Here is a 27124-nt window from a genome sequence, read left to right on the forward strand (position 1 = left end):
TGCGACGAACATTTTTTCGTCTCCAAACCATGTCCTGTAACTTTAGAGGTTCGGCTCTGGCATGTTGATCGTAATATTCGGCTTGCTTTTGATGCTTGTGTTTAACTTGTTGTTCTACAATCCCATAGGCTGCTTGCATTCGTCGTTGATGGTCTTTTACCCAGTCAGCATGGCTAAAGTCTCGATAGGTTTCCGTTGGGGGCACATTTAATTTCTCATCCGCTGGTAACCTCCCCTCACGACCAAATAACAAGAAATAAGGAGTGAATCCGGTGGAACTGTGAACAGTGTTGTTATAGACGAATATTATTTCTGGTAGTAGCGTCGGCCAATCTTTCCTTTCTACTTCGGGCAGGGTTCTTAGTATATTGATCAGAGTCCTATTCATTCTCTCTCCAACACCATTGCCTTGAGGATGATATGCCGTAGTGTGAGTTTTCTTGCAACCGTACAGCGTGCAGAGCTCGTGGAATAATTTCGACTCAAAGGCGGAACCTTGATCCGTGAGGATTTGTTTCGGATAGCCATATGGACGTACAAAGGCTCTCCATAGTATTTCAGCGGTAGTTGCAGCGGACAGATCTCTAACGGGTAATACCACTGCGAATTTGGAAAAGTGGTCGACCATCGTTAATGCATATTGGTATCCAGTCTTACTTGGTTCCAGTTTGACATGGTCAATGGAGACCAATTCTAGAGGAAAATGACTGATAATCGGATGAAGTGGGGCCCTCTGATCGTGTGCCGGTTTTCTTTTTACGGCACAGCTGGCGCAACTCCCACACCACTCTTCCACATCCTTTCTTAGATTGATCCAGTAGAACCGTTGGCGCACCGTACTTTCTAACTTGTCTACTCCCATATGGCCGGACTGGTCATGATAAACTCGCAACACAACGTCGCTTTGTAGGCGAGGTATGACTATCTGGTAGACATAACGGTGCGTCTTTGGATTTGTTACTGCACGCACTAGTAACCCTTCTTTTACAAGCAGACGGTCCCTTTGCCTCCATAGCTTTACAAGTTCGGGTTCTGCTTTCATTCGTTCTTCTTTTCCGAATGGAGTCTGAGACGTCAACAAGGACTTCAACCTCTCCAGCACCGGACTTGTGGCTTGGATTCGTGCCCATTCAACATTCGAACCCGTCCAGCTTGGGATGATCTCCCGTTCTCTCGACTCTTTCTTCCATTTTGTGGTCATCATTTGCTGTTTAACAAAGAGGGCATGAAAGTTGGGCATCTCTATTTCTTCCCAAGTGTCTCCTTCGTCGACAGAATTGCCTGCACTGTGTAGGCGGGAAAGCGCATCCGCATTACCGTTACTTCGACCACTCCTATATTTGATAGTAAATTGATAGTTGGCTAGTCTGGAGCACCAACGCTGTTCAAGGGCTCCCAGTTGGGCTGAGTTCAAATGGGCCACCGGATTGTTGTCCGTATAGGCTATAAAGGGAGTGGCAAGCAAATAGTCTTTAAATTTTTCAGTGACTGCCCATACCAAGGCTAACAGTTCAAGCTTAAAGGCACTGTAATTCGAATCGTTTCTCTCGGTTCTTTTCAGGCTCCTACTGGCATAGGCTATGATGCGTTCTTGTCCGAATTGCTGTTGAGATAATACAGCACCCAGTCCCAGATAACTGGCATCCGTGTACAATTGAAAAGGTTGGCTATAATCTGGATAAGCCAGTATGGGGGTTTCAGTCATCATCTGTTTCAGCTGATCGAAGGCATTTTGTTGAGACTCTGTCCACGTCACACGCTTATTCTTATTTTGCTGATGTTTATCAATCCCTCGAAGAAGGGAATGGATGGGGTTCACGATCTGAGCGAAGTTCCGTATGAATCGCCTATAATAGCCTACAAATCCTAGGAAGCTTCGAACTTCTCTCACGGTGGTCGGTACAGGCCAGTCTCTTATAATGGCGATCTTATCAGGATCCGGGATAACACCAGCGGCACTTACAATGTGACCGAGGAATTTAACATTCTCTTGGAGCAGATGGCACTTGGACGGCTTGGCTTTCAAGCCGTATTCGGCTAATCGTTTGAACACTTCGTCCAGGTGTTGTAGGTGTGCATGGTAAGTTTGGGAATAGATGATGATATCGTCCAAATATATAAGCACCATATCAAAATTGCGGTGGCCCAGGCAATGTTCCATTGCACGTTGAAAGGTACTGGGAGCATTGCATAACCCGAAGGGCATGCGGTCGAATTCAAACAGCCCCATGGGGGTGGTGAAGGCCGTTTTTTCGCGATCTGAAGGATCCATCGGTATCTGCCAATACCCCGAAGTCAGGTCTAAGGTCGAAAAGTACGTGGCAGCTTTCAGGGCAGTGAGAGACTCTTCGATGCGCGGCAAAGGGTAAGCATCTTTGTGAGTGATCTGATTTAATCTGCGGTAATCGACGCAAAACCTTAGATGTCCATCTTTTTTTCGAACGAGGACAATTGGTGCTGCCCACGGGCTGTGACTCTCATGAATAACACCTGAGGTTTTCATTTCTTCCAGCATGGTCCGTACAGGCTGGTATAGGGCTGGAGCTAAGGGGCGGTACCTTTCTTTAATGGGAGGTGCATCTCCCGTGGGAATGCGATAAAGGATAGTCTCTACTTTGCCGAAGTCAGCTTCATGTTGACTAAAGGTGACAGCATTCTCCTTTACTACTTTTAGAACTCCCTCAATCAGTTCGATAGGAGTATTTGCTTCTCCAATATGAATTTTTGTCCACCAATCAACATCTGTACCCTCTGCCAATAGGGTTTTCTCTTCTATCGTCGTATTCATATGTAAGATTTCGTAGATGTTTTGAAAATTTACCCACAATAACTTAGCAATAGTCTGGTTTTTGGGTAAGCGGACAGCATGATCATGGGGGTTCATTATGCGGACGGGGACGCGGCCATTGGTCACAGTCACTAAGGCCCTTGCCACTACTAGATCTTTCTGGTTGGTGGCGCTGCACGGTTCCACCATTGCATTGTATTCCCACCCAGAGGGACCACACTTCGCCTTTCCCCAGACGATGATCTCGGAGTTCGCTGGTACAATAACAGTTCTCTGATCAGTCATCCTCACTTTTCCCACATCTCCATTAGGATTAACAAAGCGTTGCTGATTTTGTAAGACTTTGATGGTCTTTCGGATAGCTCTCTGCATCATCGCAGTGCCGTGAGACAACTCTTCTTTAAGTGCTCCGATTAGTTCGTCGGGACAGTTTTGTAAAATGTTCATACCAACAATGATAGATGGCACATTCGGATTGGTGGTTTGTGTAATAAGGAAGCCTTGACGTGGTAAGACGGTCTTACCCAAACACATGTTCATTTCGCAGTACCCTTTGCATTGAATATCTAAGCCATTACTGGCCAACAGTCGTAGCCAGGATGGAGGAGGAGGTAAGTTATCTTTAGCGCCCCAGTAACGTTGAAAGGTGTCACTTTGAATGGTCGAAATCTGAGAACCCGTGTCAAGCATAGCCAACACCCCGATTCCATCGATGACAATCGGTAACACGGGACACAGACCCACGTATCTGGGGGCCCACTCCTCCGGAGTGGGGTCTTTTACATTTGGTTTCCCCGAGGATTGATCTCCGTCCCCGGGGCTGACGAGTTTAAATCTTCGTCCTGTTGGCAGAATCGTTCGACATGTCCACTTCTATTACACCTCCTGCAAATAGGTCTTCCTTGTGCGTCGAATCGGTCGGTGGGCCTGCGCCCCCGTTCTGAGGCCGCTGACCTCCACTCGTTTCTTGGTTGTCGGTAATTATAGTTTCGGTCTCTATCACCCCTTCCAGATGATCCCTGCCTTGCAAGCCTTCGAAGTTCTCTTTTGATCTCTTCCATCCCGCGGGCCAAGTCTTCCACTTGCCCTTTTAGCCCCTGCGAAGAGTCTGAGGATGACGACTGGACATGTTGTACTATAGTTGGAGGTTTCTTTTCAGCCTCTTCAAGTTCAACGTGATCTTCTACAGACCGGGGCGAGGGTTCTTGATAGCCTGGCAACTCTGGGAAGGTTACTTCACTGACTGTTTTACGGCCAATAACCTTTATGGCGACTTCCTTGAAGTCTAGGAAAGAGCATCCCTGCTTTTGGAGTCTCAGTAATTTAAGTTGAGATTTGACACCGCTGTTATTAGACCCTTCGATAAATCTATTTATCAGAGTATCATTGACCTCTACCACTTCCTTGGTATTCACCAACTGAATTGCTTTGAGTGCTTCCTGTAGGCTTAGGGCAAAATCTCTTAGACTCTCGCCCGGTAGTTGCTTCCTTGCATAGAAATCGGATTTCAGTTCGGATAGAGTCGATGTATCGAACGTGGTCGCCAGTCTAGCAAAAATCTGTTCTGCATTTTTTCTTTCTTCATCCGGCCAAGATAGTACCTCTCTCAGAGCTGATCCTTTTAGTTGTCCTATAAGGACTTCCACCTGTTGGTGCACTTCCATCGGGCATAAAGTGAACATTGATCGTAGCTTTGTTTGGAACTGGATCAATGTATTGGTATCTTTCCTCGGAATTTCTCCTGAATAGCTAGGTAGCCAGGGGGTTCCGAAATAATATGGTAGCGTAATGGCGTTTACACCCGTCATGGTTGCTTGGGTGGATGAAGTGCTGGGTTCTGCGTTTAGTTGTACATCTACCGGGGCCTCCGACTCCGACTCTCCTGATGTCGACATAGTTGCTTTGTACGATCCTGTTCGTTAGACGCCAAGAATTGTGTAACACCCGTCGGGGTGATAAGGTAAGTATATAGGAATCTTTTACTCAGGTTAACAATTTCTCTTTTATACTCTATCAACGATAACAACGTTTCAGTGAAACAAGATCAAGATAAATTTTATTATACTGGAATCTCGAAGTCCCTCTGGAAACTGAAGATGGAGGGTCCAGCAAATTCAAATCACATAACAATAACTTTTTCAACACAGTATCAAACAAAATGATAGAACAGGGTGTATACACCTTTATATCTCTAAATAGTGATCACTACTTCTGCGGCAATGAAACGTCTCAAATAACGTAGACGTAGATATCACCACAGAATGCCTATGTAATAAATGCTTTAACTGTATTTATTATAATACTAAACAATCTTCTACTTTTTTATCTCATTACAGGGTACATCAACAATTACAGATCAAACAATCCCACCCCGGATATATCCAACATCAAAGGTAAGTACTAGGTGATCCAATGGGACCTTACAATAGTTCATATAGTTTATTCTTCTGTAGCTGCCACTTTGAGAGCAATTGGCCACTCTATACCTCTATCACTGCAGAGGCTGTCAGTTAATGTATCTGATACAATTTAGAACAGTTTATATGAGTTTCACTGTGCACAGACTAGGTAGTCGCTAACTGTTTGGTATAGGGATTATAGGCTGTTGTCTCTCTCTCTATCTTGTTTTTAATTGGAATTGTTCTCCTGAAATCTTCCGGTTATAATGGGTGTTAAGTGTATATGCAGAGGCGTCCCCTGATCCTGTACTAGCGATCGGGTTTAGCCTGGTTCTTCTGGTTTTTGGTGACCTGCAGGAGTAGCCAATAACTGCTATTAATGAAGGCAGTCAATGTGATTTTATCTTCATTAAGGCGTCCCCAGACCCACAGAGAAGTCGGGTTTAGCCTGTCTGCGCTGTCTATTCTGGTTAATGTTGCGCTATCTTTCCACTAGCATATCAATGCGGGGATCAGTAGCTGCAGTCCCTGACAGTTTAACTGTACACTGATCTGGCTGCTGGATGCTGCTGCTAGCTAGGCGTATATGGAGGGGGGTGGGCCTAAGCCTTGTAACCTCCCTTAGGGGCAAGCTGTACACTCACCAGTCCCCGTCTCACTGTTCCTGTCGCTGAATGACAGCTAGACCACTCCTCTATGTGGGCTGTTCCTCCGTCGGCGATGGCGCCGCCCCTATGACGCCTGGATGGGCAGGATTATATTGCGGCACTCGTCCAAGTCACTGCCGGACCTTTCTCCCGACGCCACGACCCGTAAGGGTCACCGTAGCTCTCTCCGGGATCTCCGGTAAGCACTGCTTGTTATATCGCGCAGTACACAGCGCCGGCAACACAGGACGCTTCCTCTGTCACTCCCGTTCAGCAGCCTGTTTCTCTCCACACTGCGTCACCGCTCAACAGCCGCTTGTAACGAACTCCTCTGTCCTGTGGCTGGTGCTGAGCTCCCCTCTCCCATGAGCCATAAAACTTTAATCAGCTTGTTTCCCTGTGACATGCACGGATTTCTCCGCAATGTTCTTTCCACAAGGACATTTCACCTTCTTTGCATATTAAACGCAGCTTACCATACCTCCTATCAATCATTAAACAAGCTATATAAACATATGTATTCCTCTTATTAAACATACATGTGTGGGTCTACATACTATAAACATACATGTGGGATTCTACATACTATAAACATACATGTGGGGTTCTACATACAGGACATGCACAGTTTAACAAACCAATCATTTCAGCGACAGGGACTTCAGCGGCAGGGACTGTCACATGTTGCTGAAACGATTGGTTTGTTTGGGCCTCCACAAAACAAGCTGGCAATGGGCAGTGCACAAACTGGTTTTACAAGATGTCGTCCTCAGCATCCGATTCCTCACCCTCATCCTCTTCACACACAATTAATTTGCCGTAGCTGGAATTAATCAATACGGAAGGACTGTGTGTATTAGGATGTAAGTGCTGGTGAAGGAGGTCCAGTTGGTGGAATTTTAAATTCATTTTTATGAACATCATCTTCTCCACGTTTTGTGTAAGTAACCTCCTATGCCGATCGCTAACAAGGTTCCCAGCTGCGCTGAAGACTCTCTCAGAATATACACTGGAGGGTGGGCAACTTAAATACAGCAAAGCCAGTTTGTGCAAATGCCGCCACATTGCCTTTTTTCTTGCCAATAATAGAATTGACAGTCTGACATACCTATATCGATGCTATCGGAAAAGTAATCATCCACCATTCTTTCAATTGTGACAGCATCATAGGCAGTAGCAGTAGACATGTCCATTATGGTAGGAAGCTCCTTCAGTCCGGACCAGATGTCAAATATATTTCCGGACTGAATAGCAGTGGGTCTCTTAGGAAAATTTAGTTTTTTTCCTCACAACCCCAGTGGGAGAAACTGAAGGAGGAGTTGTGTGCCTGCCACGTTCCGCTTCAGCTGACAATTTTTGTATCAAGAGGTCTTTGCATCTCTGCAGATTTGTGCCCATTGGTAAAAAAGACACAATGTAAGACTTAAACCTAGGATCCAGTATTGTCGCCAAGATATAATGATCTGATTTTAAGTGATCGACCACCCTTGTATCCTTGCAAAGTGAATTAAGTGATCTACTAGTCCTACATATTTAGCAGATTCACTCTGCTTCAACTCCTTCAATTTCTCCAACTGCTTTTGCAAAAGGGCTATCAAGGGAATGACCTGACTCAAGCTGGCAGTGTCAGAACTAACTTTGCGTGTAGCAACCTTGAAGAGCTTCAGGATCTTGCACAACACGGAAATTATTCTCCACTGAGCTTATCTGCATTCCCGTTCCTCTCCCTATGTCATAGGTCGAGGTGTAGCTTTGGATGGCCTTTTGCTGCTCCTCCATCCGCTGAAGCATATAGAGGGTGGAATTCCACCTCGTGACCACCTCTTGCTTCAGCTGATGGCAGGGCAAATTTAGCATTTCTTGCAAGTGTTGCAATCCCCTGCATGCACCTGCAGAATGGCGAAAATGTCCACAAATTTTTCGGACAACTGCCAACATCTCTTAAACACCCCTGTCATTTTTCAGGAAATGTTGCACCACCAAATTTATTGTGTGAGCAAAACATGGGACATGTTGGAATTTTCCCAGATGTAATGCACTGACAATATTGGATACCACAAATCCCGAGGAGAGTCCAAGTGGGGTAAGCCATTGCGCAATGACTTCCCGTCGTTTTTTTTTAGGAGGTTTTTAGCTGTGTGCCTTTTACTGAAACCGGTGATACACAGAGTAGCCTGCATCTGAATGGCAATGGGAAATGATGTTGCTGCTGCTGCTGCTGCTGCTGTTGAAGGCAATACATCTACCCAGTGGGCAGTCACAGTCATGTAGTCTTTAGTTTGCCCTGTTCCGCTTGTCCACATATCAGTCGTTAAGTGGACAGTCGGTACAGCTGCATTTTTTAGGACACTAACAACGCTTTTTTAAATGTCTGTGTACAGTCTGGGTATTGCCTTCCTGGAGAAGTGGAACCTAGATGGAATTCGGTAACGGGGACACAGGACCTCAAGTACTGGGTAAAACCTACAGAATTAATTGCAGATACTGGACGCTCATCTAATACCAACATAGTTGTTAAGGCATCGGTAATATGCTGTGCAACGGGGTGACTGCTGGCATACTTCATCCCCCTTGCAAAGGATTGTTTTACAGTCAGTTGCTTGGTTAACTGATCAGGACTACCATTCCTAGTCCCCTTCCTGGAAGCAGCAGCAGAAGCAACAGGTGTAGCTCTTAAGGATGCTTCTGAGGAATCCAGGATAGGAGAGGATTCAGTCAGGCTCATGACATTGGGTGCAGCACTACTTCCCAATCCGATGATGGAGGTGTTTGAGGAGATTGCAGACCCTTGGATCTAACAGAGACAGGGGAGCAGGACGGTGACGCTGGGCGGGCTGCTACATGTTTGTTCACAGTTTCTTTTGACAAAAACTTCTGATGGATGCGCTGCAAGTGACGTAACAGTGATGAGGTCCCAAGGTGTTGCACGTCCTTACCTCTACTTAGAATAGCTTTGCAAACGCTACACATGGCTTGACAGTTGTTGTCTGGATTTGGGTAGAAATAATTCCATACATACGAGGTGGATTTTTTTTTGTCTTTTGCCCTGGCATGACAATGGGCTTTTTCATACCCTGGACATCATCCACATCCTTCTGTGTGCCAGCTACACCAACAGAACCCACATCCTCATCCAATTCCTCCGAAGCATCCTCAATAAACAGGTCAGCATCTTGACTGGGGATGCTCTTCCGCACACTTGCAGTTGACACGCAAATGGTGGAATGAACCTCCTCTTCATATACAGTATTTGAAAGGTCTGGCTCACATATGGCATCCGCGGACACACTTCGACTCTCCTCTGGGATTTGTGACATTTGTGAACTCGCCTTTGTCTTCTTAACAAATTTCCTTTGTTTGATTGTACTACCAGAAGGGCTACCATCATTCTGAGATGCTGTACCATCAGTCAGAAACAAAGGCCATGGCCTTAGCCTTTCCTTCCCACTGCGTGTGGTGAATGGCATATTGCCAATTTTATATTTCTCTGTAGGTAACTTTACCTGTTTGGATTTTTTAAGGACCTTTGTAAAATGAAATTTCTGCTTTGATTTCACATGGCCTCTAGGTCTTTGACCATTGGCCTTGTCATGACTGGTGGTAGCAGCTTCAGCACTTCTATCAGGTTTCTCCTCCATCATCCTCCAAAAATGTTTTTTTATTTTATTTATTACTTTTATTTATTTTTCTTACTTTACACTGGACACAGCCTGTCACACTGGACACAGCCCCTGTACACTGCCCCTGGACACAGCCCATCACCCTGGACACAGCCCCTGGACAATGGACACAGCCTCTGGACACCACCGCTGGACACAGCTCCTGTACACTGGACACAGCCGTCACACTGGACACTGCCCCTGGACACAGCCCGTCACCCTGGACATAGCCCCTGGACAATGCACACAGCCTCTGGACACAGCTCCTGTACACTGGACACAGCCGTCACACTGGACACTGCCCCTGGACACAGCCCCTGGACAATGGACACAGCCTCTGGACACCACCCCTGGACACAGCTCCTGTACACTGGACACAGCCGTCACACTGGACACTGCCCCTGGACACTGGACACAGCCCATCACCCATAACACAGCCCCTGGACAATGGACACAGCCTCTGGACACCGCCCCTGGACACAGCTCCTGTACACTGGACACAGCCGTCACACTGGACACTGCCCCAGGACACAGCCCCTGGAGACTGGACACAGCCCCTGTACACTGAACACAACCCCTGTACACTGGACACAACCCCTGTTCACAGCCCCTGTACACTGGACACAATCCCTGTACACTGGACATAGCCCCTGTCCCACTGGACACAGGCCCTGTCACACTGGACACAGGCCCTGTCACACTGAACACATGCCCTGTCACACTGGACACAACCCCTGTACACTGGACACGACCCCTGTACACTGGACACAGCCCCTGTCACACTGGACACAGGCCCTGTCACACTGGGCGCCCTGCTAGGAAACAAGTACCTAAAGTAGTTCTTGTGCTACAGTGCATTTCAATGGACATTTCACGCATGCGCAATGCGGATTCTTTCGCTATAGCTTTGCATTAGACATCTGATGCATGCACAGTGGTGATTTTAAAAAGTGACATCTGGTGGATGATTGCTGGTATTACACTCAACCGGTAATGCCAAATGCCAAGCTGTGTAACTTATTGCACTGCTGTGCGACTAGGTGTGGCGAGTTGGCAGTTGCAAAAGGACCACATGCAATATGTCGCATTCAATACTTCTGTCCGGGGGACTCACGGGGATTGGCTGGCCATACACTGCCAAATCACATTAGTGTATGGCCACCTTAAGAGATAAAGTATGATTATTTTTGCCCCATACACTTTCACTGATATGTCAGTGTCTATACACATTTGTAAACTATGCGAAGTACACTTTTTTTAATGTGCATCATTTTTTTTTTAATAAACTATATGCATGTGATATACAGGGAAAATGAATAAATTGCTTTAGTAGGTTTGTCGATTTTTTTTATATAAACATGGAATGAGGTAGATGGTTGCTTAAACACAACCCAGACCAAGTGCTTGTAAATCAGTGGGTACAGGTAGACAAACTGTAAGGGGTTAAGTAAATAATGAAATGGAGTCAGAATGAAAAAAAAATATAACAAAAAAGTAAAAAATTTAATAATAAAATAATAAAAAAAATTAAAATCAATTTAAATGCAGAAAATATTTACACTCCTTTTTATGAACGTTTTGTTGTTTGGGGCACACGAGTTTGTATATCAGTTCAGGGAAGTGCAGTGTTAGGACACGTTCCTAGCTTGTCAGCGGGTCTCCAGGTCTACTATCTCTTCTTCTGGGGGCTCCAATGCATCCTCATGACCTGCAGCAATGCTTGCCAGGTGTGGGGCTCAGTACCACAACCTCTAGTATGAGCCCCACACCTGGCAAACATTGCTGCAGCTCAGGGGTGGGCACATGCCAACATGTTGTTTTATTTACTTCCCAAAGTAGATTATTTTGTCCAGTCCTGGTGTGACCCTGCATTTTGCGCTGTTCAGATCGCTTCAGGGAACCAGCGATATTGGAGGTTCTCTGATGTCATGAGGGGGCGCGACAGAACGGTGGAGTGGGGGAGGAGGCAGCACTTAGAGTTGGCACTGCTCCAAGCATTGTCTATGTTTGAACTGGAAACCGATTCCTCGATCCGATTTAACACCGCAAAGCAACACAGAAATAAACCGGTAAGAACCCTTTTTTTTACCGGTTCATATTGCCGTGTTGCTACCCGTTTGTGGTACCCCCTTTCTCATTGCACCAATTACCGAGTCGAACCGGCAAGAAACCGTCATGAACCCGGTAATTAGGTGCTATGTGAAAGGGGTATCAGTCAAATTGGTGTTAATTATTTTGACATTTTGATTAATAATAAAAAGATTATAAAAAAAAAAAAAAAAATTGACATTTTGATTAAGAGTACAAATCTTTTCCATTAAAAGCATGACATTTGTGAAAGAATACTGTCACATGTCGCAACTAAAGGTTAGTGCTTAATTTCTGTGTCTAAAGGCTGCCATCCGCTAGTGCAATATGTCTGCTTTTTAGGCAATTGTGACGCATTGCTGCGATGGATTGCTTGAAAAGTAACTCATGTAATTTGCCTGCGATTTCTGCAAGGCGTGTTCCTTTGTGCCTCTCAGTTGCAGATCCTACAGGCTGCCATAAATATTTATTGTATGCTGGGATCACATACATTACATTGTGTGCAAAAGGACCACATACAATGTATCGTATGCGATCCTGCCACCCAACCGCTGCCGGGTTATTTCGTAGGGTATCACATGCAAGGTACCCCATGCGATACCTCGCCCTAGTGGATGGGGTCCTTAACAGTGTCACATGAAGTCATGGGGTACATGAAGTCATAGGCAGCTTTAGCACTTGCCTGTGTTGTTGGCTCCCGTAAGTCTGGGCTGAGCTGGGTTGATTGGAGTTTAGGCTGTGTCGCAGGAAACAAATGTAAAGTTAATGACTTATCTGATCTTCAGAGGGTCAATTGTTGCAGATCAAGGCTCATTACTGTGTGAGGCTAAAGAAAAACATGAGGTCAGTATGAGTGAATGTTAAAAATACAAGGGTACACATAACAGAATGACTAAGGGCCTTATTCTAGTTCACTCTTTCTGACAAAATCTTTCTTAGATGGACAAAACCATGTGCACTGCAGGGGGCAGATGTAAAATGTGCAGAGATAATTAGATTTGGGTGAGTTATTTTGTTTCTGTGCAGAGAAAATAATGGCTACTTTGTTTTTACACTGCCATATAGATCTCACTTTGAAGTAAAACCCCACCCAAATCTAATTCTCTCTGCACAAGTAACATCTGCCCCACCTCCATTGCACATGGTTTTGTCCATCTAAGAAGGATTTTGTCAGAAAGAGTGAACTAGAATAAGGTCCTAAATGTTTTGTCTTGATCATAGAAAAACAAATAACCAATTGCATGCCCATAACCCCACAAAAGCAAATTATTATTTGTAATATGCAGCATTTTGAGAAAATGTGATGTTTTAAAATGTATTTGTAGTAAAATAAAAACCTACATGCACATTTGGCAAGAGAGAGTTAACTGTTGTACACTGGCCTAAACATTACCAGAATAGACAAACAACTTTACTTTGTATTGGAGTGATGTAAAACTGTTGCAGGTGGCAAGTGAGTTGTGATGAATTTATTGATGTAAAAAAACAAGTAAATAAAGGTGCCCATACACGTTACTATTATTGTATACAATATTGCATCTCATCTCATCACGTCTCGGTTTTGCGATGAAATGAGATCTAGTTCAAAACGTATGTGCAGCGCATACTTTTTGTACTAGATCTAATCTCATCGGAAAACCGAGATGCGGTGAGATGCTATATTGTATACAATAATTGTAACATGTATGGGCACCTTAAGAGTGTATGCAAATACAACAAAATGGCTGTGTGCCCATCGTAACACAAACTAATCATTTGAGTAAAATACATGTTTGTTTTAAGCTAATTAAGCCAACACAGAGCATAGCAAACAAACATGAGAAAGTTTAGCATTAGCATGTTATTCACCCTGCTATGTTGTTCATCTGTGTCCTGAATATGACACAACTGAACCACTTCTGGGGGTATTATGTTTTGTATTGCCTCTTCATACCCGCGCCATTCCTGTATGGAAGGTGAAGCCAGCCTGGTGTGGACTAAAAGATCTACAGTGTCTAGTTAGACAGGCAATAATTCGACACCAAAAGGTCAATGCAGAAAAATGTTGACATGGTCAAAAGGTCATTGGCATTTTCCAGGCTGTGCCTCAGTGTCCAGTCTGGCAAGTCTGTAAAATTCTCGGGATTGCCACTGTTTAGAGCCGGGCAGCTGAGTTCAATCATTGATCTCAGGCAGCTTCGGCGCTGCCTGGCTCCCTCCCCTCTGCTGCGCCTCCTCCTCCCCCCTCCCCTTCGGGTTTTCTATTGAAGTCCCCGGCGCCAGCTTATGACAAGCCAGCTGCAGGGGACAGGGACGGGGTGTGGGGGCAGGTCCGGGCAGCGACTGATTGACAGTTCAGCTGTGCTGCCCGGACCCAGGGAGGCAGTGGTGTTTTTTTTAAGGGAGCGCTCCCCATAAAAACTCACCCAGAGGGGAGCACTCCCCCCAAAAAAACACCACTGAAGGGGTAAAAAGGTCAACATGAGTTTTTCACATTTTCTCATTCTAAAGCACCTGCCAAAATAGCCCCCCAAATACTGTAACACGGATGCTTGCCACATTGCGCTCCTGATGCCTCGCTCTGCTGGTGCTTTGTGGATGGTAAATATGTAAAAAAATTTCAAAAACAATGATAAAATTTTTCATGTGTCAGCAGTTTTCATATCAACCTCTTAACCATTTTGACCTTTTGACAAGAAGTAGGTGTCTGGGGGTGGTAACCAGCCATTTTATTAGAGAGTGCCAAGATAAACACTAGGCATGCCTGGAAAAATGCTGGGAGTTTCAGGGAAAACACAGGCATGCCCAAGCATTTTAAGGAGGGTGTGTGATGTCAGCAAAAAATATGCCTGTTTTTATCGCAGCCACTTAGTAAGTCTGTGGCTACTCTGAACCTGCAATGAGTAGTGTCCAGTGTAAAACAAATTTGATAGTGAGCAGCTTATGAATGGTTTTGAATATATTCACATGGCTGTGATTTGCAGCCGTACACATCTTTTCGCACAGCGATCACATTAATTCACAAGGTGGGATATCACTTGAGCGAAGCGGCAACCACCCGAACATTTGCGGCTGTGTGATCAGGTCTCAATTACCCACTTTGTCTTGTCTTTGTCTGCAGCGTCTACAAAGAATATTCTTGCCTGCAGTCTCGGTCGGGCAATAGCGACACTGCGGGGCCGCACATCGCTATTGGCCGCTGTGTACACCCACGGTGTAAATGGGCTGAAAAAAATAACGCAGATACTGGGAATCTGACTTAGCAAATTTTCAGGGTCGGACACAGGCTTATCCGGGGCTAGGGCCTGTTTAAATGGTACTTATCCAGGTTATTTGGTGGGGAGAAGGCCACAAAGAGCTGATTGGTGCTTTTGTGGCTCTGGAAGGTGAAGTCATCTGCCGGAGACCAGCACACAGAGCACATGACAGTACATGGAGCATCACAGCAGCAGAATTAGCGTTACCAGCTGTTTGTAGCCTGTACCCTGCACTACAGCAACAATATGTGCTGGAAGCACTCTCCCCAGTGTGTTTGCCTCATCTGCAGCAACACACACTGGCTGTCAGGCCTTAGCCTGACTGTTTGGCAGACCCCAAACCTGACCTGCACCATCTACTACTAGCAACTGGTCTGATAAGGAGGTACGTGAGCTCCTGCAAATCAGGGCAGATAAGGAGATTCGGCGTCAGATGACTGCCACAGTTCGAGACGCGGTGGTGTATCGCAATATTGCAGAGTTACTGGAATCCAGAGGTATCCATCGCACGCAACAGCAGGTTGTGAATAAATTTAAATCTCTATGGAAGCAGTTCAGCAAAGTGCATGACCTGAAACGCAAGAAAAGCGGTGCTGCTAGGCCCGATTGGGTGCACTATGACCTGTGCTACAGTGCATTAGTGAACTCGGCACTCTGCAACCCAGTAGCCCTGTCCTCCTCCATTGCACCGCAATGCATCCAGATGGACAATAGCCAGGATAGCCATGACGTACCGACTACCCAAGCTACCCAGCTGTCACCGTCATTCTCACCGGCTTCTGAAGCCACTCAGACATCAGCACACATAAGCTCGGCTTCACCGCTGCTGTTTGGTGATTATGGTGCAGCAGAGAATTTCATGGATTCTTCTATGCAATCTGACAGCGTCCAAGCAGCAATAGATGTCGTGGAAGCAAATAGTCAGATGACGCTCCCCAATCAAAGCACTCCGTTATTCTCTAATTGTAAGTAGACATTCTTTATTCACACCCATTTCACATAGTAAAATCACTGAAATACAAGCTGGGGGTGGGATGGGATGATGCCCAGTATCGGTTGCAGAATGTTGCTGGCATGCAGGTGGAAGACGGCCACTAGCACATTTAGGCAAACAATACTGCTATTTTTATATAACACTTGTCATGGAAGTGTCTAATGTGATTGTTTTTTTTTTTTTATTGCAGTGTACAGCGTTCCTGCCAAAAAGAAAAACTTTGACTGGACTGAACAAGCAGCTAAAGCGATGACATCGGTTATAGTGGAACATCTACGCCAATTGGATTCTGATGACCAAGCAAAGGAGGATGCTTGCATGGACAAATATTTGGAAGCTGAGAGGCAGAATCAGCAGGCATTTATGTCTCAATGGATGGGTATGCAAGAGAGACAAATGTCCTTTTTACAACGCACATTTTCCCATGCTTTCATGCAGCCAGTGCCACTTCCCCAAGAGCCCCTTAACTACCCGCCAAACCCATATGACCATTACACTAGAGAGACCAACTACAATCCTGGTACGTCTAGTAACACCCAACCTAACCAACAGTCACCAGAATACAGAGGGCCCAATTTTAACTATGGCACTAGTGCTCCTAGCACTAAATTGTGCGACCCACAAATCCTAGAGTCATCACAATTTTCCATGTACCGGAATTTGAGCTAAGGTTTCAACTTACTCTTAAAATATTGTTCAAAAAGGTTGCACTTTTCTCTTTTTAAAATCTTTCAAAAGTTTGCACTTTATTTCATTATATTTTTGTGATTCCCTATAGGAGCAGTCACCATTTTATAAAATACCATTTTATAAAGTGTCCTTAAACTTTTGGGGCACAAAGTTTTACGATTGTTCTATTTTCACAGTTTTAGACTCTTCTACACATCTTTGTCTTTCAATATGAATAACATCTATATATAAAGATTTCAAATGTATGTACAGTTTTATGCATATATTCAGCATAATAAAGCAAAAAAACTTTAAGCTTAATAACGGCTTTTTATTTGAAATCATTGAGGGGAGGTTTGCTGCAATGGTGGACCTGATTCTTTCTGCACTGTAATCATGCTACCAATCATAATCTGCTGCATCAGGATTGCCCCCAGTTACCTGCACATTCCACTCTGGCAGAAAGTGGTCCTTTTTTATTTTGCAAATGTTATGTAGAATACAGCAGGTTGCTACTACGTGGGGCATTCATTGTAGGTCCACATCAATCCTCTTCATCAGGCAGCACCAACATCCTTTTAAACGGCCAAAGACGTTTTCCACTGCTGTCCGAGCAGAACTTAGGGTGTGGGTGTGGGTGTAGGTGACCTTTTCCGTGGACAACTCAACATGTTGTGTGTATCCCTTAATGAGCCAATGTAGTAGAGGGTATTCAGCATCCCCAATGATGTGGACCGGGATCTCCATCTCATCTATGAAAACTGATTTCTATAAAAAAAAATAGAGATTGTCACTATTAATACAGAGGAGCCTTAAGTGTATAGTTATAGGATAAGCACTATGGGCCTTATTTTGGTTCATTCTTTCTGCCAAAATCCTTCTTAGATGGGCAAAACCATGTGCACTGCAGGTGGGGCAGGTGTTACTTGTGCAGAGAGAATTAGATTTGGGTGGGGTTTTACTTCAAAGTGAGATCTATATTGCAGTGTAAAAATAAAGCGGCCAGTATTTTCCCTGCACAGAAACAAAATTACTCACCCAAATCTAATTCTCTCTGCACATGTTACATCTGCCCCCCCTGCAGTGCACATGGTTTTGTCCATCTAAGAAGGATTTTGTCAGAAAGAATGAACCAAAATAAGGCCCTATGTCACGTCTAAACCACAGCAGAATATTTGTGTTAGCCAAAAATACATGGGTTCATCACATACTTGCCTACCTGACCCTCACCTGTGATGGCAATCATACATGGAGACGATCAGGTAGGCAAGTATGGTCCATCAGACCATACTTTTACCTGTCTAGTATCATGTGCCTGCACAGTCCAGCCAATAAAGACATTTGTAAAACTAAAATTAAAAAAATTAAAAACATTTACAAATGTTCATAATAAGCAAACAGTAAATATGTACTTACCAGTATTGGTGGTCCATAACAGCCTGAAGTATAATAACCTCTTTAGTGCAACTTTTTGCCTAAAAACAATATTGTGAGGTGTTCAGAATAGACTGGAAATGAGTGGAAATAAATGTAATTGAGGTTGATAATACTGTATGAACAATAAAAACCAAACATTATGTGATTTTGGCAGTTTTTATGTTTAAAAAAAAAATACAGATCAAAAACCAATCCAGATCCAAAATATGAAGGGAGATTCATATCCAAAACACAAAAGAGGAAAAGTGGCTGATGCACACCCCTACTGAATACAATCCCATGTTTTGATCACACAATAAACTTGGTGAAACAGTTGTTTTTTTTCTTGTTTTTTTTAATGACAGGGGTATACAGGACATTTTTTACAGGACAAGATTTGGGGATATTTTTGGTATTCAGCAACACCATGTAGGAGATAACAGTTCCTTTGCCGTTAACTGAAGCAAGAGGTGGTTATGCTTCTTATGTTTTTGTCCTATTATGTAAAAAAATCATATTCTAGTGGGGGAGGGGAGAAGGGGTTTGACTGCCTAACATGGTCAACGTACCTTGAGAGAGTTCCATTGACTATGTCTCTCTCAGGTGGAAATTTATGAAGATTTGTTAAATATCACCCTTATATCACCCCTTATAGCCCCTAATTGCCAAAATAAATGTACTAACAAGCATTTGTCTGTCTTCTGATAGTGTATTGAGTCACATTTTGGCATATTCACTTATGTGCTTTCATATGAGTAGTCGCAATATTTCCAGTAAGACATAGTCTTAGACAAAGTCTAACACAAATGTAAACACACCGTCATTTTCACACCTTAAATCCTTCAACGTCGCAACTTAATTCATGTCACAAGCCACCAAAATGCCACTAATTAACTTGTCACATTTTGAGTTAGCCAGAAAATGCACATGGTACATGGACATCATTATATGCCCACAAACTGACAGGAACACAAGCACTGGTGGCATTTGTGATGGAGTGTGGTTGAGGTTGTTGCACAGTTCTTGGAGATGAGAGTTTATTTTGTGATTGTTGCCTGGGATAATGGTGTTGTTAGGTTTAATGTTTGTTTGTTTCTTTGTCATTTTAAGTTTTGTCTTGTCATTTTGTTGTTTGCGAGAGTCTTGTGTATAAGAGAGTTGGTGGTGAAGGGGCTTATTATTTTCTTTGATTTATCAGGTTTAAGTGTATTTTGCTGTTATGAAAGAGGAGAGTGGGAACAGCAAATAACCTGGGTTGTTACCCGGTGTCCAACCTGGCAAATGTTCAGGGTCGGACACGGGGCTTCCCTGGAGTCAGGGGCCGTGTAATACCACTTTTACACCAAAACTGCCGGGTCGCACCGAGGTTTTTGGACCCGGATGCGACCCGGCAGTTGATCCTTTTTACACTGGCGTCCCCGACGCCGGTAAATTCGGGCCCTGAATAGGCGCTTGGAGAGGACATCAGTCATCCCCGCAATGCCGCCTGGATCCATTGGAAGAAATGGGTCCCTGGGTCGGATGACCCGGGTTACCCATTTACACGGCCTCTCACTCTGGGGAAGCCCTTTGTCCGACCCTGAACATTTGCCGGGTCGGACACCGGGTAACAGAACCCGGGTTATTTTTTTCCCCCTTTTACACCAAGCCCCGGCCCGGACTAGAGCGGCAATAATCCGGGTTTGCGGCTCTGGTGTAAAAGGGGTAGTAATGGGTAACCCTGGTCATGCAACCCAGGGATCCATTTCCACCAGTCAGGGAGCTCCAAACTCCAGACCGCAGCGCCCTGAGGTAACCAGTCGCTGGATGACTAAGCTAAGCGACACAAGTAGACTGGCACTTAGTAGACTGATACGGCACACTTATGCCCCTTTCAGACCGCACTAAAAAAACTGTATTTTTCCGATTTTAACCGTTTTAAAACAGTAATCTGTGCGGTCTGAAAGGTGCAGTGATTTTACCGTTTAAAAAAAAAAAGTTTTTTGGAAACGGTAAAAAAAAGTCCTACCCATTTCAGACCCATTTTTTTGGGCAGTCTCAACGGGTCTGAAACAGCATTTAGGACCCCACACTGGTTGGGGGGGGGGGCCGAGCTGCCAAGGTACCAGGGGAGGGGAGTCCCCTGGCAGCTCGGTCCGGTCCGGGGGTGGGGCTGCAGGTGGCAGATGGGAACTAGTGCCGCAGGGACCCCGCCACTCATTTCACATTCCCCAAAGGGACCCTGCGCTGTGTGGCAGCGTTTTACACTTAACACCCCCCCGTAGGGCTGACTTATGGCAAATGGCTGCCCCATAGGAAAACCTGATTAAAAAAACTTTCGTATGCGGGCAGCCGTTTTCCGAAGTCACTTTTTTTATAAGCAGCAGGATCGGGATCCGCAACGCAGAAGGTACAGGCTGCATGGGTGGTTTCTTAAACACATGGGGGGGGAGTTAACCCTGGGGGGGAGGGTGGGGCTGAAGACCGCACTGGCTTTGACCCTGTATTTATTTGGAAACTTTCCAAAAACGGGTCTGCCAGTGTCAAAAAAAGCCACTTAAACGGTAATATACCGTTTAAGAGATGTGGTGTGAAGGGGGTTTTACCTGGCAGACCCGTTTTTGGAAACGTTTTCAAATACAGGGTCAAAGCCAGTTATGCAGTCTCATGCATCACCCCTGGACTGATAAGGCACACTTGGAAGCACTCCATGAATTATACGGCATACTTGGCTCAACCCAGGAATTATGTGTCACAGAAAGCGGCACCCCCGGAATTATACGGCACACATGGGGCACCCCTGAAATATTACACATCACATGGCGGCATCCCTGAAATTATACACCACATGGCACCCCTGGAATTATACAGCACACCTGGCGGCACCCCTGGACTGATACGGGATACTGGACAGCACCGCTGGACTGATATGGCACTCACATGTAGTAGTGTCCCCCTTAGTAATGCCCCCATAGTAAAGTCCCCTTTAGTAGTAGCCTTAGTAGTAGCCCATTAATGCCTCTTTCATATTTGTTGTAGCCAGGTAATGCCCCCCATAGTAGTGTCTGCCATAGCACTAGTAGTGTCCCCCATAGCAGCACATCTGTGCTGTCTGAAATCAATTGCAGAATGAAGATAGCGCTGACGCCGTGGGACTTATATAGAATCCGACAGCAAGATGATGATGTTTTACCTCGTTTATTCATCTGAAAATTGGCGGGACCCCATCGAACTGCTCAGATCGAGAGGTTCGGTGGTGTTCAGATCTCGGAGATCCAAATGCGCTCATGCCTAGTATTTAGCCAGCTATAATGCTCTCACAATATTATTGGAATAATCTGAAATCCAGAGTGTGCTAAGCCATTTTACTATGATATCCCTTAGTTTTTTTAACCATTTTTCAGCTATATGCCTCTTTGTGAAGCAAGTGATACAGAGAGTTGTCTGCCTTTGAATGATGTGGCATTGTTTGTTATATTCTGCTGTTTCTGCTCCTGAAAGTGATTCACTCACTCAGTGGGCTGCCACAGTCATGTAATCTTTTGTTTAGCCAGTTCCGCTTGTCCACATATCTATAGATAAGTGCACAGTTATTACAATGGCATTTTGTAGGCTAGTAATTAGGTTTTTTCTTTTCACTTCCTGTTACAGGCAAGTAATTGCTTGTCTAGTAAAGTGGAACTAAAGCTGTGTACACATGGGGCAATTGTTTTAACTACATCGCCAAAATTGCTTAGAAGGTTACACTTAATCGTCCCGTGTGTACACAGTGGGCGGTAGCAATGCGTGGCCACACAGTGTCACTATTGCCCAGAGGAATATACACAGCATGGCAAAGAATATTTTGGCTAGACACTGCAGTGTCTATTCATCTGTACACACAGGCTGCTACTGGGCATGGCTGCCGACAGCGACATTAGCAATTTTTACTAAGCAAAATTGCTTAGTCAAAATCGCCCATCTGCAGCCTGTTTGTACAACTCTTACGAATTTGGTAGCAGGTACATCGGAGCTTAATTAACCATACCTTCCAACTGTCCCTCTTTCTGCGGGAACGTCCCGGTCACCGAGGACGTTACCAAGTCCAGTTCGGGGCTGCCGGGGGTGGCAGTGGGGAGTCCCCCAAACCTGAAGAAAATAGATTTTAGCGTTTATTCAGCACTGCCGATGGATGGAAAATGGGGCGTGGCATTGGGAATCATCATCCCGTGAAGCTACGCTCTCTTTTCTGAGGCTACGCCCCTGGTTCGGGCACGCACGCATAGACCAGTTGGGAGGTATGAATTAACTGTCTAAAACTTGCTGCATTAATGGCAGATATTAGAGGCAGATTTCAGTAATTCACTGAATTCACTGTCATACTTGCTGGTTAAAAGTCCATGGGCCTGTAATCTTTCCCTACCTCTATAGATGGGAGACGCCGGGGTATAGCGGGAGGTGCTTATGGCAGCTGAATGATAGCGGCTTCTTCCTCTCCTCCATCCAACTGGCACCCGATGATGACGTCACTCACAAGTCGCTTCTCGGACTTTAGAGTTGTACAGGCAGTCCACGAGGAGCAGTGGGAACGATGCATTTCGTGCTTGGTGCACTTTTTCAAGATGATTTTCTGCTGCTGGTTTTTTTCTTTATATCAGGAAAAACTTTATTGTCAAAAAACTTTATTGGTTACTTGAAATGGTAACCAAATTTTGTGGGAACCACATGGATGATTTCCAGTATGGGCTAAGGAAAGGTTCCTATAGGTAAAAATATTTGGTACTTGTGTATTATCAGGGCACCCATTACATAGTTTACATAGTGGTGTATTCAGAATACCAATACAGCACTTTGTTGGCTACGTAAACTACGTAAGTAGCTCTGGAGCCCTAAAAATACACAATGCTTAATATCCCCACTATCCACATCATACCCCCAGTATCCACGTCGGCGTGGAGTTGATTATATAAACTGTGGTGAGCGCAGTGAGCCCGAAGCATGGTGAGCACAGCGCGCGAGGGGATGCGGATACGCGTCCCCTCTCGGGGCTCGCTGCGCTCGCCACGCTTTGGGCGTGGTGTAAATTACACCTTCGGTCTCACATGATATAATTCTTTAATGTGATATTCTTTTTTTATTGTGCTTGAAAAAAAGGTTTTGATGCCGGCTGAGTTATTCTCACACAGAAAATGTCACTTAAAGAGTGTTTCAGGTGTACATGTGCCTGCAAGCATACATTAATCATTGTAAAGTGCAACGGAATATGCTGCGCTATATAAGAAATTGTAATTAAATAAATAATAATTCCCGGTAACCTTAATTGAGCACTCACTGACATACAGTAGAGTGCAGATGTGTATAATGCACAAGTAGATAAATAAGACCCTGCATGAGGATTGCAATGCTCCCTCTGCTGCCACTATCTTCAAGTATTGTGATGCCGGGGAGAGTACGAAGACAAGGATGTGCATAGGAACCAACTCTGTGTGAAGTGTTAGGCAGTCCCTGATGCCCAAGGATTGCATGGACTGGATGCACTACATGAGGGTTAATCTGCTACACAGAAAATACCTGTAAGTTCAAAGTAAGAGTGCCGGGGCGTATGTCAGCATGGAGCCGTTGGATTGTCTGGCAGCAGGAAGCTGCTCCAGTTGCTCAGAATGTGTTTCACCACTGGGTATTGTTCACCTGTAAACCTGACATGGTGTATCTTGTGTCCTAATTTAAATAGCAGTCTGCTAATCATATGCCTGCAAAGGTCTAAGTCAGGCATGTCCAAACTATGTCCCACCAGCTGTTGTGAAACTACAAGTCCCATCATGCCTTGCCACAGTTTTGCTATTAGGGAATGCTAAAACTATGCAAGGCATGCTGGGATGTGTAGTTACACAACAGCTGGAGGGCCACAGTTTGGACATGCCTAGTCTAAGTAATATAGCCCACTGTAGCTGATGAGGTCTCGGCATATGGGGATGTGATCAACATTATACAAAAAGCGCATTAAGTTGTGTCAGCAGTGACTAATAAGCACTAGGCCGGATTGGGTTGATAGTACTGTCCAGTGTAACCCTATGTTATAAATGCGGGTTGTGATTGATTTAATAAAGTATATATGGCATAGCAATAGACAACAATCCATTGGATTTGTGAATATCATAATCCACTGTGGTAAATTAAGTGTACACAATATAGAGGTCCCCGTGTCAGCATAATGATAAATTTCAATTCATTTTTTTATGTAAAAACTGGTAAGGACTCAGCCAAATAGATTTTGTAATGAACTTGAACATGAGTAAGTAATGTTGTCCTATGTTCAGTCTTAAGTGGTAAAACAGAGATCCATATAATTTGGCAGTGTGCATTAGGTTTGCAGATGTTGCCATTATTTGTGGCAGTTCATTATGCATATTGTAGGGATACATTACTACTATGTAGATCATACATTATAAATTATGCTGCATTCTGCTACATATCGGCTGCAGAGAAAGTTGTGTTTCCTAACATGAAACATATGTATCAATTGCAACACATTTGATAGGCTATAATTAATCAAAGAAATGTGTAGTCATAGTGCTTGTTGATTATATATGCCGGTCAGAGATTCTTGTGTTGATATAGTGCCGACCCAATACACGGCCATTGGGCCTATCCGAGAGTAGTACAAACAATCTATTATTGGGTGGTAAAGGGTAGAGTGTAATATAAATATATTAATCGTCTGTAAGAAATAACAGTGTGGAAGTCTTGTTGGAAGTGGGAGGAGAGAGGACGGACTTGGGTGGTACTTGACTAATTCACATCTGTGGCATGAGGCATGGTTGTTGAAGCAGGAAAATGACAGGTTTACATAGGTCCATAGAAAACCGTGATTATTATTAGATATCTTCAGATTGTTTAAACACAGTGAGGGTATGAATGTGGTAAAAGGGTGTGAGTACCTCTGCGTGCATTCCAATATAAATCAAATTTGAATATTGAAAGGGTAGTTGTGTGAATGGTACCTTTTCTGTAGTGCATGGGCCAATGAGACCGGTGCAAGCCATGTCTCCTTGTGGGGTGCAAGGAAATTCAATAGTAAAAATAGTATGTGGAACTAAAGTGCATTTTCCAAAATCGTGAGAATCCTCACTCATCACTGTTTTATGTAACCCTCACGCGGGGTCTTATCTATATATTTGTGCATTATACACATCTACACTCTCTGGACATTATTCTAGTTCACTCTTTCTGACTAAATCCTTCTTAGATGGACAAAACCATGTGCACTGTAGGTGGGGCAGATGTTACTTGTGCAGAGAGAATTAGATTTGGGTGGGGTTTTACATCAAAGTGAGATCTATATTGCAGTGTAAAAATAAAGCGGCCAGTATTTACCCTGCACAGAAACAAAATAACTCACCCAAATCTAATTCTCTCTGCACATGTAACATCTGCCCCCCCTGCAGTGCACATGGTTTTGTCCATCTAAGAAGGATTTTGTCAGAAAGAGTGAACTAGAATAAGGCCCTGTGTTTCTCAAAGCCCAGCAATCAGCTCAGCACGGCCCCGAAGAAAAACTGCCCCCACCGCACCCGATTCAGTGTGCAGCAGTGCAAATGGATGAGCACAGCTACACATCTGTTCGCAAAGGTCCTGGACAGAGGAAAAATCAGTCAATGGTTACTCACCATTGAATTACTTTTCCACTGCATGACTCAGTGGCTGCATGGCATCCTCCAAATGGGAGGCCGCTAATTGGCTGAGAGATAAGTGGCTTCCCGTTCATTTGTATGATTTTTTTTGCAGCTCGTCTCGCAGCTTCTGGCTCCCCCTGCTCGTCTCCCCATGAACCCCCCAGCCCAGCTCCCTGCGCCTGTAGCTCCCAGGGAGTTGAATGTGATGAATCGCATGCAATTTATTAAATGCAAAGATGATATTTATTCAATAATATGGCTTTAAAAAGACATATCAATTCCTTTGCTGATGGTGCTCTGAATATAATTGCTTATATGTTGTTTTAGAAATACAGATGATACACAAGTGCTATATATTAAGTGTAGGCAGGGGAGGTATCTAAAATGAAGGTGTGGTCCAAGAAGATTAAACCAAGATGGCGTACCCCACTCACAGTAGATACAGTATGTTGTTATGGCCTCCTATAATGGTTTCTTTGAGTGTCAAATATGTATATTAGGGTGGAGTGAAAAAATTGAAATTTAGATATTCAAAATCGGCTAGTGTGGAAAAGTTGTGACTTGACCTGAATAAGAAACGTGCAAAAGCATTTTGATCTGAGTCAACATCTTCTGAGACCTAAAGTTTCACTTTTTAGGTGAAAATAATGAAGCAATGAAGAAGCTCCGATCTAGTTATTATTATGTCAAGACGTCTTAGAGTGGTTCATTAATGTACTTTAGCATAGTAAAAAGAGTATGAGCTTGCCCTAGTGCAAAGTTACTGAACTGACTTTTTTTTTTGGGGGGGGGGGGGGGGGGGGAATGCTCTGTAATTGAAGTGACCAAGATAAAAACTTGGGGCAAAAAATCAGGGTAAATCCCTTTTGTAAACAAACAAATAGATAAGAACCGCACTGGAAACAAAAATATATATATAACATTTTGCTTCTATTTATTCAACAAAATTAATTGGTATCACTGGCCAGTGAAAATTTTAAGAAATAATAATATATCACAAACAAACAGTGAATAGACAATTAAAATACATATACGGACTGATGGACTTAGACCGTTTTAACAGCTGATTAGCAATAGACTTTGTTAAGGTGCCTTGGATTGAGTATTAAAGAGCCATCTCAATTTGTCCTTTTGTAAAAATAATATGTACTGTCTAGTAACTTTAAAGGGGAAAAAAAGTCTTTAAAGATGAAAAAAATGAAGGAATAAATATAGTCTCTTACTGTATCCTATCTGGCCAGACAGAGAAAAGGTCCCTTTCCGAATCCTGCAGTGTGGCGTCCCCTGTATATTGAAGTTTGTGTTCAGCAGTAACACATTGGTGATGATGCTGGGGGTATGTTTAAACTGCCTTTGGTGCAGGTTCCTGGCACAACCTCCTTATATTTCAGTCAGGTATAGATGGTGATGATGATGCGTTTCCCCACCTCCTAAACGGTGTCAGCGGCTTCTTCAGATCAGACTCTGCCGCTGACACCGTTTTCAAAGACTTATTTTTTTCCTTTAAAGTTACTATACAGTACATATTATTTTTACAAAAGGACAAATTGAGATGGCTCTTTAATACTCAATCCAAGGCACCTTAACAAAGGCTATT

General features: G+C 44.1%; 2 protein-coding genes across 2 annotated transcripts in view; both read left to right on the plus strand.

Moving 5' to 3' along the window:
* Positions 1-27124, plus strand: part of LOC146020448 (calcitonin gene-related peptide type 1 receptor-like) — a 235192-nt gene that overhangs the window by 52192 nt on the left and 155876 nt on the right. Inside the window, 1 exon segment of the mRNA XM_083153589.1 lies at positions 5125-5181. Within this exon segment, the coding sequence (XP_083009715.1) occupies positions 5125-5181 (57 nt within the window).
* LOC146020449 (uncharacterized) lies at positions 13244-16780 on the plus strand. Its single transcript, XM_083153590.1, has 2 exons — positions 13244-15782; positions 16002-16780. Exons 1-2 carry the CDS (start codon positions 15251-15253, stop codon positions 16478-16480), a joined length of 1011 nt encoding a protein of 336 aa, XP_083009716.1. The 5' UTR covers positions 13244-15250; the 3' UTR covers positions 16481-16780.

This window comes from Crinia signifera, chromosome 7 (genome assembly GCF_055691185.1).
Source record: "Crinia signifera chromosome 7, ASM5569118v1, whole genome shotgun sequence".
In the NCBI taxonomy this organism is placed as follows: Eukaryota; Metazoa; Chordata; class Amphibia; order Anura; family Myobatrachidae; genus Crinia; species Crinia signifera.